Below are 14,685 nucleotides of genomic sequence, written 5' to 3'. Positions count from 1 at the left end.
AACTCTACCGCCATTATGCTGCACGGTCTCCGCAGCACGTCGTTCTCCCAAGGTTCTCACAAACCATAGCAGCGAATTACACCCGAGCAATGCCTAGGTATGCTTGCGACTCACTTGCGTCAGCATTGATCAGGAGTTTGCGGAAGCCATATTGGAGAGCATGAGCGCATGAACAGACCCGCGCAGAGAACCTAGGCAGCCAACACCCTTCGTAAAAGGGATCATCTTTACATATCAAAGAGAACGGGAGAACACAGCCTAATCAGGCCACAGGTCCGGAGAGCCTACATGACCTTTCAAGTCTGAAGCAAATCATTCGAAGCTCAACAGAGATGCATTGTCCCGATCTCGGCTTCTACTACTCTACATTCCTCCTTTCCCCAGATCCAATCTACCGGAAAAAGAGCGGCTCAGCAAAACTACGATCCCCACCCATCCGCGTCCTCATCTCTTCGTCTCGCCATCATCTAATCGCAGTAGTAGCCGAAGCTAAGGTAATCCTCAAACCCACCCCCATTCGACCAGCAAACCGCAGCACCAGTGTCGAACCTAATAGGGCTGCCATTGGGCGACGACTGGTTGGGGCCGGTGTAAAGCGTGAGATGGCATCCTGCAGACGTAACTATCATACTGATAGACCCGCGAGGTCCTTGGAAGATCTTAGAACGTGTAATCACTGCTTGAGTGTTGGGTCTTTACCTGGGAAGTTTCCCTTCACCGGTGCAGGATTGAGATCGTACGTCTCCTCGAAACCTGCGCAGCCAGGGTGGTCGAAGGAGGTGAAGCGGATTCGGCCGTTTGCGGCTGCGAGGGGGATGAGAGGGAGGAGGGCGTAGAGGAACTGCATTGTGCGTGTTGATTCTTGTCTGAAGAGGACCAAAGGGATCTGTAGAGTTTGATGCTGGATGTTTTGCAGGAAGAGAGATGATGTTTTATACTGATCCGCGTAGATGTTGTGATCCACGGGATTCTGCTTGCAGTGCAGAACCATGCATTAGCAATACGGCATCATCTCACGATTACCTTGTTCGTGCAAGCAGAAAGTATTGACACGGTTCGAAGACTCATGTGGTGTAACCACTCAAAATCGCCGAAGTAGTTCGTATTGTGCAATCGGCATGTGACAGTGGTCCAAATACGAATGCTCTCATCTTGCAATTAGCTCTGGTTAGTCGAAGTCTGCATATCTGAGGCTGAAGATATTGGTTACTCATCGCTGGATGCCTTCTTTGAGCCAGATCAGTCGTACAAGTAATGAGTACAGGAGCTGCAAATAATGCGCTCTCTTTGTCAGCTTCCTAGCTCGTTGTAGCGTGGACCTGACAGATTAATCACGGCATTAGCATTTACTGCTCCTGTCCTTGTGTTATACAAGCCGCACGAACTTGGGAACATCGTGCATTAGCATACCGTACTGAAATGCATGTAAGCAAGCGGCGCACCCCACAGACCTTGACCACCCCACTGGTCTAAACCCACAATGGCTCAACGCAACGCTAGACGTCGAACATATGAAATCAGATGTAACGTTCTGATATTACTGAATTTAATGAGAGCCGGACTGGAGTGTAGTCCGTCTTAACGACCACTCTGAGACGAACAATGGCCTACCAGAGACGCCCGAGTACCATGCAATGCATGGCGAACATGATGTACAGCGAATGTATCGGCTGCGATACGCAATGAAGCGACAAGTCTTTCCAATTTGCAACAATGCCAAACACAAAAGGAGACCAGCGTTAGCTGTGGGTAGGAGACGCATGGTTACAATAATCCCAAGTTTCCTTGACGCCTCGCTGAACAGAACAAAACAGTAAGGGAAGGTATAGTGGTAACAGTATATGGACAGGCCAAATTGGCGGACAAAGGAAATGTGTGTAGTCATCAACGGCGATAACTGGTGGCGCTGATGGGACTCTCAGCACGCGACGCTGTTGAACGGTGCGGTCTCTTGGAGGTCCTCGACAAGGTCATCCACGTTGGGGAGGTACCGTCCCAGCATATTCTGCTTCTCCTCTTGGGACCGAATGTGCTTTCTGGTCGAACCTCCGCCATCGTCGCCAGTCGCAGTGCTACCCCGCCGCTCGAAAGCACTAGTCAGCTTGCTAGGACTCCGATGCGGGCCAGAACCTGGGATCTCGGGCATGAGATAGAAGTATAGAAATTCTAGCAGCTTGACTTTGACGTTTTGTGTCGTCTCTTCGTCCTTGAACAGGCTGGTCACGGTGAGCAGGCCGTCCATATGCTCAAACACTCGCGTATTTTGTGGTGTCGCAAGAAGCGCGGTGACTAGGACGAGGAGGGCTTGGGATTGGATGGCGGGGCAGTTGTAGGGGTCGAGCAGGTCGAGGAGGACGTTCATGTAAACTTCGCGACCGAAGATGATGCGCGACGGTGGATGCAGCAGGAGAAGACCTTGAATGTTCGATAACGAGGAGAGGATCAGGATATCGTTTTGGCCATCTATCGGTAGTTGGTTAGCTGGTGTTCGGCATTTTCTAGTCGGGCCTCTTACCCTTACTGCTTCCCATGCCCAACAGTCGATCCAGACAGTCGGCTACCCGTGTTACAACTATAATTGTTAGTTAGTGTGTACTCGCATTGTTGGATGTTCCCAACTCACCATTCCACTCGAATCCCTCTTGCAGCCGAAAGAACTCGCGAAAGGCAAGATCGTCTGATAGCTGCCCCAGCTTCTTCGGCGTTGGTTGTTGTTGATCTCCCAGATTGAGCGCAGAGGCGTTCCGTCGGTGACCCGGTGGTGAGTTTCGTGGCTTGCCGCTTGAAAGACATATTTGCGCCAACATGCCCTCGATCTGGCGCAACCCTTTGCGAATCTTCTGCGTATCCTTGGACGCTATGTTGTCGAATGCGAGGGAGAGTAGAGCCTCCATTGTGAAATTGATCTGGATTTACCGGTGCAAAAACAGTAGCGACGGCTCTATCAACCAGTGTTAATATATGCTGCGACTAAGGATGCAGTCCAGATGTTGTTGAGATCAAGCGTTGGAGGTGCAGAAGGCGGTAGGGGAAGGCGGGAGGGGGGGTTACATACATGCAGCTAAGAGGTCTAAAGTGCGGAGTAAGCAATATTCTACGCCTGTGGGCCGCAAGATTCAGGCTTGGACCTTCTTGAGCTGGCCGACAGTTGGCGTGGGAGAGCCTGGTGGCATCGATAAACACCCGCCGTTGCCATGGAAATCGCGACCCACCGGCGGCGGTTCGAGCCGTGCACTACTAGCCTGGCCAGGGAAGCACTACCACAACTCAACACCTCATCTTGCGCGACACCCTTACCTTGTCGACAACCGTTTACTACACCCTTGAATATGCGCATAGTTTCTGCTAGCAAAATGACAGCGGCATCGTGACGGGCAACCTGCGGTCAAAGCCACTGAGAACTCTGCACCGGCTTGGTCCCGCAGGTGCAACTACGTCATTCGCGACTCGCATTCACTACTCGCCATGCGTGGAATGCCTCGCACGTCTGAATGAGAGTAAGGCTGTTGCGATGTCGCTCGCAAGGGGTGACGAATACGAGCATGCGTGCAAATGACCGAATCACAGCCTTGCCCGTCATGGTGTTGCTGTTCACCGGACCTTGGCAGCCTTCCGACTATGCCATTATGGCTGACCGCAGCTGCTTCTTCGCGAAATTCAGAGCTTCGCAGTACAAGCCTCCGACGCCAAACCTCTTTCCCGCAGTTTCATGCACACCTCTAGAAGAAACTGCCGTGGTGGCTTGCGTCCCGAGGTCTGTCAGAGACTCAGCCGCTCAGCCTTGTGCGCCAGGCACCATCTACCTTATAACTCGCGATGGCTCCAATGATTGAATTGTCGTGAACTTCCGGCTACGGATTCGCGATTACACCCACCAAGCCACCCTCAACATCAACTTTTCGTTTCCTCACTATGGCAGTGAACTCTTACTTTTGGAACGCGAACGTGTTCATTGCCGTTATTCGTTTTGCCCTGTTCTCACCCGCGATAATTTACTGGGTCGCCGCGTCAGACCACCACGAGTTTATCAGGATCAATCCCGAACTTCACGACGGTATCTACGGCACGTCCATGCTAGCTGGCGAAAGGCTTGGGGACAAATGGGGCCTAATCTTATGGATCTGGAACGTGGCCTGTTGGTGGCCTGCGCTGGTATGCTTCCCTCCACTGAACTTACCTTTCACGATTGTCGACACTACGATCACCGTCTTTCTGGCGATGGCTACAAACTACCAGGTTGGATACATACCTCTTAATCTGAAAGCTTGTCATGACAAAGCGGGCCTCGAATTGCAGCGACCCGCTGGCACGAATGAGAGCTTTTTTGCTGCTGCCGGAAGACTCAACGAGACAACGGCGAGTTCGACTGCCATGTGCTTGGAATTTGTGAAAGAGGCACAATATGGTGTTGCGCTAACGTAAGCCGTATATTCGTGGATAGATGGGTCTTGCTGACTACCACAGCTTTTTCTACGCCCTCTTGTCGTTCATCGGAATTCTTGCATTCCCCGGTGCTATTTTAGAGATTAGAAAGAACGACGATTCCATCCTCGACATGGTAAAAGAAATCCTTAAAATGCACCGGGGCTGCTTCGCTTGCATGTTCAAGTGGCCAGCGCTCTTGGTGTATGGTATTCTGGTCTACACCCCGATCTTGTTCTTCCGTTACCTACCGATGGACTTCAAAGCCCCGGTGCGATCAGCCCGTCGGTACGCCACGAAGGCTACGATAGGGGCGGAACAAAAGATCGAAATGATGTTGAAGGAGCGCATAAAGCACGCGAGTAACGGCGGTGATACTGTTCTACCATGTCAAGGTAGCGGGGGTACTCAAAACGAGCTTTCACGATTTCTGGCTGTCTACGACATGTTGATCATGGTCGCCAAAGATCTGCACTACACCGATATCGCCAGCCTATCATCAGTCTCAAAATCAGTCCGCGAATCAGTCCTACCTTCGAACGATGTCTCAAGCCGACTTGGTATCTTCAGGCGCTACACGTGCGGCCCTGGCGAGAAGAACACCTGCTGGGGCTGCACGAATCAGATATGTGAAGGGTGTCAAGAGTATTCTTATATGCCACATGCGCCTGCACTTCATCATCTCGAGGATTGCGTCCCATACTGCGCATCGTGCTACCATACACACATCGTTCGCAATTCTCGCAATCGTAGAAGTCGAGCGAAGGGAAACCCAGCCTGCGTCTGTGTAAAGCGCACTTCTATTCGACAACGAAGAGCGTTTTGGGGATTTTTCAACAGACACGCGTACTACACGGAGATGAGGCTATCTCAGACCACTACGCGACTCTGTCGTACTTGCAGTCAGGTGGACAGTGAAGAACTTGCCATGCGAAAGGCAGAAAGTGCGGTGAGGTTGCTGAAGAAGGGATTGAAAAGCGATGGAGGAGAGTGGAAGACGTGCGCAATGTTGGAATGTGGTAGGAGGCTGGGGAGTGGTCCCAGATACTGGGTATGTGAGCGATACAGTTGCAACAAAGAGTGCAAAAGTACTATACACCCAGCATGGGGCAGCAAGACAGATGCCGGCGTTACTGGGGAGGCTATTGCCTAATGGAAATACCTACGGATATGCATCACTATATACTTCCGTCAATCATCTAGCTAAGTTCTTTCTTGTACAACATGGCGCAATGCTCTCTAACCTCGTTCACAACAGGATACATGTCACGACATCATGCATTCGTTTGTGTGGGACATGTATTACATTATTGGTATAGTTCTATGGATGAACAATCAAATAGTACCACTATCTACAGCATCATCGCGGCAAAGACGCCGGCCGCAAGAGCAGCAGCACCTCCACCAAGCTTGGTAGCAGCACCGGTGTACTCAGCTGGGTCGCTGCTAGTGGGGCTGGGCATGCCCATGGTGCCATTGGGCGAAGTACCATTTCCGCCAACCATCTCAAAGTTTGCGCAAGTAATCCTCGTGGTGTTGCCAGTGTGCAAGACAAACGCCAACCCTCCGAAGAATCCAGCACTGCCCTGCTCAACACTGAGGTATGGGTCGACAAAGCTAGTAGAGAAGCTTCCTTCCGTCATGATCTTGCCGCCGTGCTTGCCAGCCAAGTCACCAACCTGGCACGTCTCAGGCTGCGCAGAGTCGCACATGACGAGCTCGCCGCGGTTCGTGGGGTCCAAGTGGCCCATAGTTGCTGTGCAGTTTCCATCGGCGGAAACGGGCATGGCGTGGATGTGCCAGGCGAATGGGCCGAATTGTGCTTGGTCGGGCAGGTCGGTCAGGTCGACGGTGAAGTTGACACCGCCTGCACCACCCACAGCTTGGATGGAACCAGAGATGGTGCTGCCCACGAAGGGGTTGTATTGCACCTCTGGCATGGTGGCGCGGTAGGTGGCTGAGGGCTGGTTGGAAGACGCGGTCGCAGTACCCTCGAGACCACCGGTCTCACCTGGGAGGTAGCCAGGCGCAGGCGGGAGGGGAGACACGATGGCTCCCTGGATTGTGTCGACGCCAGTGAATGGAGTGGCGGTGGGAGTGGCGGGAATGACACCAGACTTTGCGGTTGCGAGGACGACAGGCGCAGGAGCACCCTCTTGGACCTGCTCCTGGGCGTATGCAAGAGCGCCAAAGGCGAGAAGGGAGAAAGACTTGGACAGCATCTTGTAGTCTGGCGATTGGTGTCTGAGGAGCGAAGGTGTTGAAGGTGCAGGTGCTTGACTGCAGGTGACAGAGACTATCCTTTCGTCTCTTATACCAATTCAATGATCAACACACGCCTCGTCAGGCATGCAAACAATACGTTAGCCCTCCTCCCAATAGACACCCCTGAGCTTGTCACCAAGATGACATCAGTAACTGTCATATCCTTCGCTTCCTCCACCAACAACACCCATCTCATGGACGCTTCCAGCCGAGCTAACACGGCTCATTCCTCCGCCGCAACAACAGAGCCAGCATGCCCTCGCGTGCGCATTCCAGCCGCCTCAATGCATTCAACAAGCCCCATCTGTGCTGTGCCAACGGATAAATCGTGCCGTTAGCTGCTCGTCGCTTGCCTCGCGGCAATACGCAGCTATTGCCGATCATGAGATTGGCGAAAGCTTGAAATGCAGCGGAGTCTGCAGCGAAACCTTGCAAACAAGCCTTTTACAGGCCAGCAAACGTTCGGATATTCGCCCGGTCCGCATTAGCGCTGTCTGGGGTGCATTGCAGGACCGTGCCTGACATCAGCATGTGGAGAGGCTGGCAGAGATGGTCGTCTTGGTCCGAGATGGCGGGTCGTCGAGCGTGATGTCAAGACTCGATGGATGCGGGGTGCTAAGCGAAGTATGATAACGCCGCGCGCTAGAAGTCAATACTGTCGCTCCGCGGTGACTAGAATGGAGGTGACGCGTAGATGTAGAAAAAAGGGCAATTCGACGTTTTGGCGAGATGAGGTGTGCCTGCTTCCTTGTTTTGTTGGCCGTGTCGCAGCGGCATATCAGGGGCGTATGGGCTTGCGACTCAGCATGAAGAAGGGATGCGACGGGTACCTTACTTCGAGTGTACACCGTGTATTTGAGGAGAAATGCAAGCTGTCGGTGGCTTGCTCGATGGTATCCGGCTGATTGGACACGACACTTCTGAGATGGCACGAACACGATCGCGCCTTCCTGGAGCTTCGTTAACAATAACCTGCTACCTCATCATTCTGGGAGTAGAACGGAGCAATACTTCAGACTAAGTATACTGTAAGCAATCCGAAACTGGTTATGAAAGTTAGTGATGAATGAAGATGATCGTGGGGTTCGTTGGTAATGCGGCCCTCTGCGAGCACGATTGTCAGCTGCAATGAGCAGCTGTCTCAGACGCACACAGCCTCTGGAGCTCGTGAGCCAGGCTTGATGAGCTTTGTGTTCTAGGCTGCCTGTTTGGCGACGCGAGGGGTCAGAAACATCTTATAGTCGTAGTACAGATGTGTGTACATCATAACCTGCTCAAAACGACTCTTCGACTCATTAGTGCCTTCTAGAGGACTTACATCAGCGACAAACATGCGATGCTAGATTTGTGCTAATCAAGCATGATCCGATACCCAATGTTGTAGGTTGATAAGAGGTTGGTGTAGCCAGAAAAGCAGAGCGTAATGTGGTTTCCGATTCGCGCACTTGACACCGCTAGGAGGATTTCAAAATCGCGCAAGCTGTGCAAGCCCGATCCGCGGAGCCCAGTTCGACATGTACACCTCGCGCTGATAATGCAAGATCTGAGGATCATTGGAAGAAGGATATAAAGACTGTCCATGTTCATTGTCAAGACCGACGTGGCGTTGCAACCGATGCGCGTAAAACCCACCGCGTCCTAGCGTGTCGTGGTCGCGGCTTCCCTCCTCGACACCTCTGATCCCCCACCAGGACATCATCACCAACACTCTGTGGTGACCTCTGTCAGAGCATACCTAGGTAGATCAAATTTATGCCGCTCGCAACTTTCTTGGTCTCGAAGATACCGATGCGATTCGATACGCCCCTCCACAGGAGGATTTGCGATCCCGACAGCGGCACTGCCCCCTGTCGCGAGCCTTCATCGCCGGGTGGAGCTATGACCACCACAATGGGGTCCTGCGAGTACGAGCAACTCCAAGTATCATGAGTATTCGCTGTTTCGCCCCGTGTACAGCTGGAAGGTGTATCTCATTTGCTCTGCCAAGGATTCCTGAAAGCGAGTCTCTTCGTACCGGAAGATCAGTCCACCTGGGCACCATTGGCGGAGCAATCCGCCGCAGGCCCAGCAAGCATTGGATCTCGATTGAAGGCCACCGACCAATCCAGAAAGGTAGAGGCATTGAAGCACGCAATCTTCATCCAATGCAGTATACATGCTGCGTGAGCATCGTAGTAACAAGTGGGGTTGCACATTATGACGGCGGGGTTGAGCAGGTATGAGGTAAGACGCTCGTCAGGGAACAACATGCGACGCCTCAAAGGCTTTCAGCTCGAATAACACCTATTCACTGCTTGGACTGCTTGATACAATAGAAGAAACGGCGTTCTCATCATTTTTAACAATATGTCCGACTACAGCGATTATTGTTGCAAAAGGCGAACGATTCAGCAACTTCCAGTCCCCGCTCGGAAGGGTCACAATGCCATTCTCAACTCCAACTACTTGGACGATATTGTCGACGCGATTGGTACGTGGAGCTGCCAACGCATTCTCATAGCGCACTCGAAGGCGCTCCATGAGAACACGGATATTGTCGAGAAGCTGAAAGAAAAACTGGGATCGTTTGTTGTAGGGACAAAGTCGGGTGTGGGCGCTCATTCTCCATACGAAGACGTACTGGAGATCGCGAGACTATTCCACGAAAAGAACGCGGATTGTCTGATCAGTATAGGAAGTAGCAGCTACTCGGATGCAAGCAAGATCGCTCGCTTGATGCACGCAAATCTTGCTCCAGACAACCTCACAGTTGAGGCCATGGAATCCTTGGTAGATCAAAAGAAGGGCAGTGCAGTTGATCTGAAAGACCCCATGACAAGACTCATCCTCGTACCGACGAGTCTGTCCGCAAGCGAGTGGAACAACAACTCATCTGCAACGAACCCTCAAACAAAAAAGAAGCAGCATTTCGCAAGTGAGCATGCAGCACCAGACCTCATCCTCCTGGATCCTGAAGTAGCGTCCACATCGCCTCGGAAGTTGTGGCTGTCGAGCGGGATGCGCGCGATAGATCATTGCGTCGAAACGGTATGTACTGCCCTCGGAGTTTCGCAAGGTAGAGACTGTATTGACACTGTGTCATCAACAGATGCTCAACGCCAAGTGCACCCGAGAGGTTTTTCACCATATGGAAGATGCGCTTGCAGTCCTATTGAAAGGGCTGAGAAACTACAAAAACGGCGAAAGCGACAGCAACCGATCCGAGCTGCTCGATGGAGTCGGAAATTGCCAGATAGGTTCTAGGAACGCGATGATGGGTCTCATACTGTGGAGCGTTCCGATGGGGCTTTCGCACGCCATTGGACATCAGCTGGGAAGTGTATGCGGCGTTATGCACGGCGTCACGTCTTGTGTCATGCTCGCCCCTGTTCTACGGTACAATGCCTCGAAGTTGGAGAAGCAGAGAGAGGTACAGCAACGCGTGCTGGGAATCTGGAACAAGGTCCTTGAAAGCGACGAGCCAAGCCTTGCGGATGCGGTGGCCAACTTTGTGAGAAGCCTTGGGTTGCCGAGTACGCTGAACGAAGTAGGTGTTACGGAGCAAAAGGAAATTGAGAAAGTAGCGGAGCGCACCATGACCGACGTGTTCGGAGCGATGGAAGGTATGGGCGAGAAGGAGGATGTGCTGGCTATCTTGGCTTCAGCAAATGCCCAAGGTACCGAGGATGGAGGACTGGAAGGAGGCGCACCGATGTAGAACACGCTCTAGGTAGAACAAACGTAACACTCGCTTATATCAGCTGCGCTCTCGACTTGCCCTTGGGGAAATAATGCAACCGCAGGTCACCCATCGGAAGCTTCTCAGACTTTGCTACATCTTCCATAATGACAGTCGCCAGCTCAGTAGGAAGCTGGCCACCGCCCCATCGCCTCATAGTCCTCCAAATCTCGTATATCCTGCTGCTTTCGTGCAGGAACTTTGTGGATCGACGGAACCAGCCAGCGGTCATGTGCTGAGCCACAGTGTACGAGCGGGCAAATCCCCACCTCTCCCAATCTTGCAGATCTTGCGCGGCCCATATGGGGAGTAGATCACTGGCCCTTGACAACGCTAGCGTTACCGGTGCCGTAGCTTTGTCCCAAGCAATGAGTTTGGGGGTTGATGATGAAGATGTGCGCGGTTGGGTAGAATGCGAGGATGGTGGATCCCACTGATCCACACAGATCGTCAACAGCGCATCATCCAGGATCCAATACAGACTCTCGCGTTGACTGTGTAGGAACCGCTCCAGTCCGACGTCCTTGTGTCGCAGAATGTTGACGCCCCAATACACCAGTGAGCATGCCGCCTCTGCCCACGACGCTGGCGCGACGTCCACCAGCTTGTGCACGGTCGCGGCAAATTCGCGGGTACGATGGAAGAGCATTTGGTATAATTGCGGGATAACAGTTAGACCATGAAGATCGGCTAGGGTACTGATGTTCATGGACCGGATGGCAAGGTCCATGGTGTAGGTGGGGTGGTGAGACCCGCGGTCCCAAGGTCGCAGAGTAGGGACGCGGAATTGTCCATCTTGCGGCAAGGGATCAGAGCCTAGACGTGGCGGAACCTTGGATTCGGGAGGTAGATTTAGCGCAGGCATCATGGTGACCATCACAGCTACAAGGCAGGCCGGAGTGATGTAGGAGCGATGTTTGCGGACGCTGTTGGTCGCGGCCTTACCCAAGTGAGCTGAGCTGAGCTGAGGTTGTTTCGTTGACCTCGGGAGGAGCGGGGTACACAGCCCCTTCCAGCTAAGAGAGTGCAAGGAAACCTATGGGATAACGATTCAGAAAGCGTGCCTGAGTGTGAAAGGGTCCCTCACGTGGAAGAGCGGCTCCTGCCCATTCGGCACGCTAGCGCTCTCCGACGCCGGACAGCCGGCAGCTCTGGACGCGTACGCCTCATCACAACATAGACCCTTCTTCATACAGCCCTTCAATAATCGCGTGTTATTCGATCGTCCGCGCCGTTCTTAAAAATTGCGAGGCCCTTCTCAACAGAGTCAAAGGGTTCAATTGCGCATTCTTGCCCGTATACCCATGTCATATGCTCCGATCTAGCCCGTTGTGGGCGTCGATCATCGCCCGCGATGACAATGGTAAACCACACGAATCACCCGTTCCGAATGTCGAGGGAAGAATGCGGTGGACAACAGAGCTTCAGAGTATCTTAATGGATGTATTCGAGCGGGGTAAAGTATCACCATGTAATGCAAACCCTCCTTCTGGGCTCAATACATCGAATATATCTCATCATGATCAAGATGTAGTCTGTGGCACCATGTCCCCTTCATGCAATATCATCAATGCTTCCTGCTTGATATGAGAGCTCATCCTTCAGTATAAGAAGGTGACTCCCCATTCTAACATAGCAACAACCAACATCTTTACATCCACAAGATTCAGAGTTTCTTCTCTAACATCTTTTTCTCATCCTTCATTCTGACCTAAGGGTCAAGCAACATACAAGATGATGAAGTCCTCTTCCATCATCACCATGTTCTTCTTCTTCTTCTCCGGTGCGGTCTTCGCCGCTGTCGTCCCCCCTTTCGTCACCTCTGCCGCATCCGAAATCTTTGCCACACCTGTCCCCCGTTCCGAACCCCTCTGTGCGCCTCTCGGTGACAGCACTGCCCCGGAGCCATCCTCCAACGCTCTCTCAGCTTTCACAGATGACGAGAAGTACGACGAGTTGGCCTTGACGGCCCCGATCCCTGCCGGCTACACTGCCACCATGAAAAACGCAAACTGTGCCTTCTCGTCCAACAGGTACATGCTGTACGTTCAACTGGACTCATACAACCCGGAGGCTTGCGCCGAACTTTGCAACAACCACGAAGGCTGCGACTCCTGTAAGTTATACCTTTCGGCATCACAGTTCCCTACGGCAAAGCTAATCGTCTCCTTTCGTATAGTCAACATCTACATCCAGCGTAGCCCGTCTCAGATTCCTGGGCCAGCCTGCCCCAATCCGGCTCCCATTGCCGTCGCCCAATGTGCCCTCTACTCCCTGCCGGAGGAGGCATCTTCTTGCACAAACTTCGGTCAGCACATTGGCCCCGTCGATGCCAACGGTGAGGCGTTCAAAACTGCTATGCGCAGCTCCAACGGTACGTTCTTCGCCTATACATCTACGTACGAGCTCAAAACTAATCAGTGTACGCAGCATACAACAAGATCGCTGTCAAGGAAGTCACCGTGACTGTCACCACTACCCACCACATGCACACGACCTTCACCAGGCTTGTCTCAAGAAGTGATATTTCACGGAGAGACATCGCCACTACTATTGACAATGGTGATCGAACAATCAACATGACTACTACCGTCACACACACTCGTTCTGCAAAGTCCAAGTCTGTGGCTGTTGGGACCCCGGCTGGTGTTGTCACTGTCACTCGGTCGGCAAATCCTGCGTCTTACGTTGGTACGGTCACTGTTACCCGTTCGGCAAACCCGACTGCACATGCTGGCACTACAACCGTTACTCGGACCAGGTCGCAGGGCGCAGGCGCAACGCCCTCCCAGTTCCAGTCTGTCATCTACACAACCGTCACATCCTACTACGACAAGCGCGCCGAGCCGTATACTGCGCCTGCTGAGTACGTCACCGTCACTGAGGAAGGAGAACCTACATACGTTGACACTACGACCACGACCATCATTAACACGTCTGGCGTAGTGACCGTAACTACCACTATCCCCAACACCCTACCCGCAGAGACCACGACTATCACCATTGATGACGCTGAGACACCCACCTACGATGGCAAGCGCAGCCTGGACCCTGCTGTCACGGCTGAGCCAATGCTCACTATCACGATTGACGAGAACTACGTGTACACTGGTCCTACGGATGTGCCTATGAAGACCTATACTATCTACCCAGACCACTAGAGTGAGTAGTAGAGGTGCATCTAACTTTCTTGTGCTTTGGAAATTCGCTGGACTTAGCGCGGAGTCTGGCGTTAACAAGAGAATTGGATTTGACTGTGCGGGCTGATGGTGTCTTGACTGCTTGCGCTGTAGACATAACTAGCTAATGATAACAACCCGTAAAACAACTTGTGACTTTCCCGTGATACAAGTTAACACTCCTTCTCACTCCCCAGCACAATCATCGCAAAACCACTCTCCTTCCGGAACCGTCTTCGACGTCATCCCAATGCACGCGAAGTGGAACCACTCGCCCGCGCAATCCTCCCCATCACACGCCACCATCCCACCAGTCTCACGCCGACAAGCTGGGAAACAGTAGTGGCTTGACTCCGCCTCCGGCTCATCGTCGCCGCCATCCTCGAAACCGTCCTCAGAAACAGAGGCGGAACCATCCTCGTCGTCGGCAACCAGGTTTGGTGTATCTCCACTGGCACCAACAGCTGGAAGCCCGACGACTACATCGCCCTTAGCCTCCTCAGCCTCCTCACTCTCTGCGTCATTGTCGGCGCCAGGCTCCTCAGCGAGCAGCTGCTCGACGACAGCAAGGGGAACGTCGGCGGCAAAGGCTACGAGCTCAGCCATCTTGCGCCTCTTGCGCGGCATGTCGTCGTCAGAGTCATCTGACTTGCGCTTGTTGGAGGGCGGCGAGCAGGACGGACAAGACCAATGCGCAGGGCGATCTTCCAGCCCTACACAGCTGAGATGGTAGTACCGGGGGCGGCATCGGCGGTTGACGCACCCAATTATGGGTGTGAGGTAGGTGTTGCAGGTGCAGATGCCGGAAATTGGAGGGGAAGCGCCAGCGCTTCCAGAAGTGGCTTGCTCGGTGATGGTGGAAGTCATGGTGGCTGGTGTGAGAAGAGATTTGAAGATTGTATGAAGAAGTGGCTTGAAATTGGGATTGGTAAGAGGATTTGGGGTAGAGGTTGCTGGGAGAAAGTGGGAGAGGCCAGAACTGCTTGATATAAGGGTGCCCAGAGCCGTACTACCCTGCTGCTCTATTGTATCTACGATAACAATAGCTAGATGAGAATACTGCGACGACAATACGACAGCAAAGAGGGCGAAGTGAAGGCG

The 14,685-nt window shown here is 52.9% G+C and overlaps 6 protein-coding genes across 6 annotated transcripts; 2 read left to right on the top strand and 4 right to left on the bottom strand.

Annotated features, from left to right (window-relative positions):
* Positions 1-1,918: 1,918 nt before the first annotated feature.
* Positions 1,919-2,894, bottom strand: J4E87_003606 (uncharacterized protein; the record flags this gene model as incomplete). Its single annotated transcript, XM_049375231.1, has 3 exons — positions 1,919-2,463; positions 2,516-2,572; positions 2,624-2,894. The coding sequence occupies 3 exons, from the start codon at positions 2,892-2,894 to the stop codon at positions 1,919-1,921; spliced, it is 873 nt and encodes a 290-aa protein (XP_049235153.1).
* Positions 2,895-5,774: 2,880 nt separating this feature from the next.
* On the bottom strand, positions 5,775-6,644 carry J4E87_003605 (uncharacterized protein; the record flags this gene model as incomplete). Its single annotated transcript, XM_049375230.1, has 1 exon — positions 5,775-6,644. The coding sequence occupies one exon, from the start codon at positions 6,642-6,644 to the stop codon at positions 5,775-5,777; it is 870 nt and encodes a 289-aa protein (XP_049235152.1).
* Positions 6,645-9,033: 2,389 nt separating this feature from the next.
* J4E87_003604 (uncharacterized protein) lies at positions 9,034-10,384 on the top strand (the record flags this gene model as incomplete). Its single annotated transcript, XM_049375229.1, has 2 exons — positions 9,034-9,714; positions 9,776-10,384. The coding sequence occupies 2 exons, from the start codon at positions 9,034-9,036 to the stop codon at positions 10,382-10,384; spliced, it is 1,290 nt and encodes a 429-aa protein (XP_049235151.1).
* Positions 10,385-10,418: 34 nt separating this feature from the next.
* J4E87_003603 (uncharacterized protein) lies at positions 10,419-11,135 on the bottom strand (the record flags this gene model as incomplete). Its single annotated transcript, XM_049375228.1, has 1 exon — positions 10,419-11,135. One exon carries the CDS (start codon positions 11,133-11,135, stop codon positions 10,419-10,421), a length of 717 nt encoding a protein of 238 aa, XP_049235150.1.
* A 1,004-nt stretch (positions 11,136-12,139) lies between these two features.
* J4E87_003602 (uncharacterized protein) lies at positions 12,140-13,566 on the top strand (the record flags this gene model as incomplete). The annotated part of the gene is made up of 3 exons (XM_049375227.1): positions 12,140-12,521; positions 12,585-12,779; positions 12,836-13,566. The coding sequence occupies 3 exons, from the start codon at positions 12,140-12,142 to the stop codon at positions 13,564-13,566; spliced, it is 1,308 nt and encodes a 435-aa protein (XP_049235149.1).
* A 204-nt stretch (positions 13,567-13,770) lies between these two features.
* On the bottom strand, positions 13,771-14,451 carry J4E87_003601 (uncharacterized protein; the record flags this gene model as incomplete). The annotated part of the gene is made up of 2 exons (XM_049375226.1): positions 13,771-14,305; positions 14,348-14,451. The coding sequence occupies 2 exons, from the start codon at positions 14,449-14,451 to the stop codon at positions 13,771-13,773; spliced, it is 639 nt and encodes a 212-aa protein (XP_049235148.1).
* Between the last annotated feature and the right edge of the window lie 234 nt (positions 14,452-14,685).

The sequence above is a fragment of the Alternaria ethzedia genome (genome assembly GCF_023757985.1).
Source record: "Alternaria ethzedia strain BMP 0044 chromosome Unknown scaffold_6, whole genome shotgun sequence".
In the NCBI taxonomy this organism is placed as follows: Eukaryota; Fungi; Ascomycota; class Dothideomycetes; order Pleosporales; family Pleosporaceae; genus Alternaria; species Alternaria ethzedia.
This window is presented reverse-complemented; position numbering and strand designations above follow the sequence as displayed.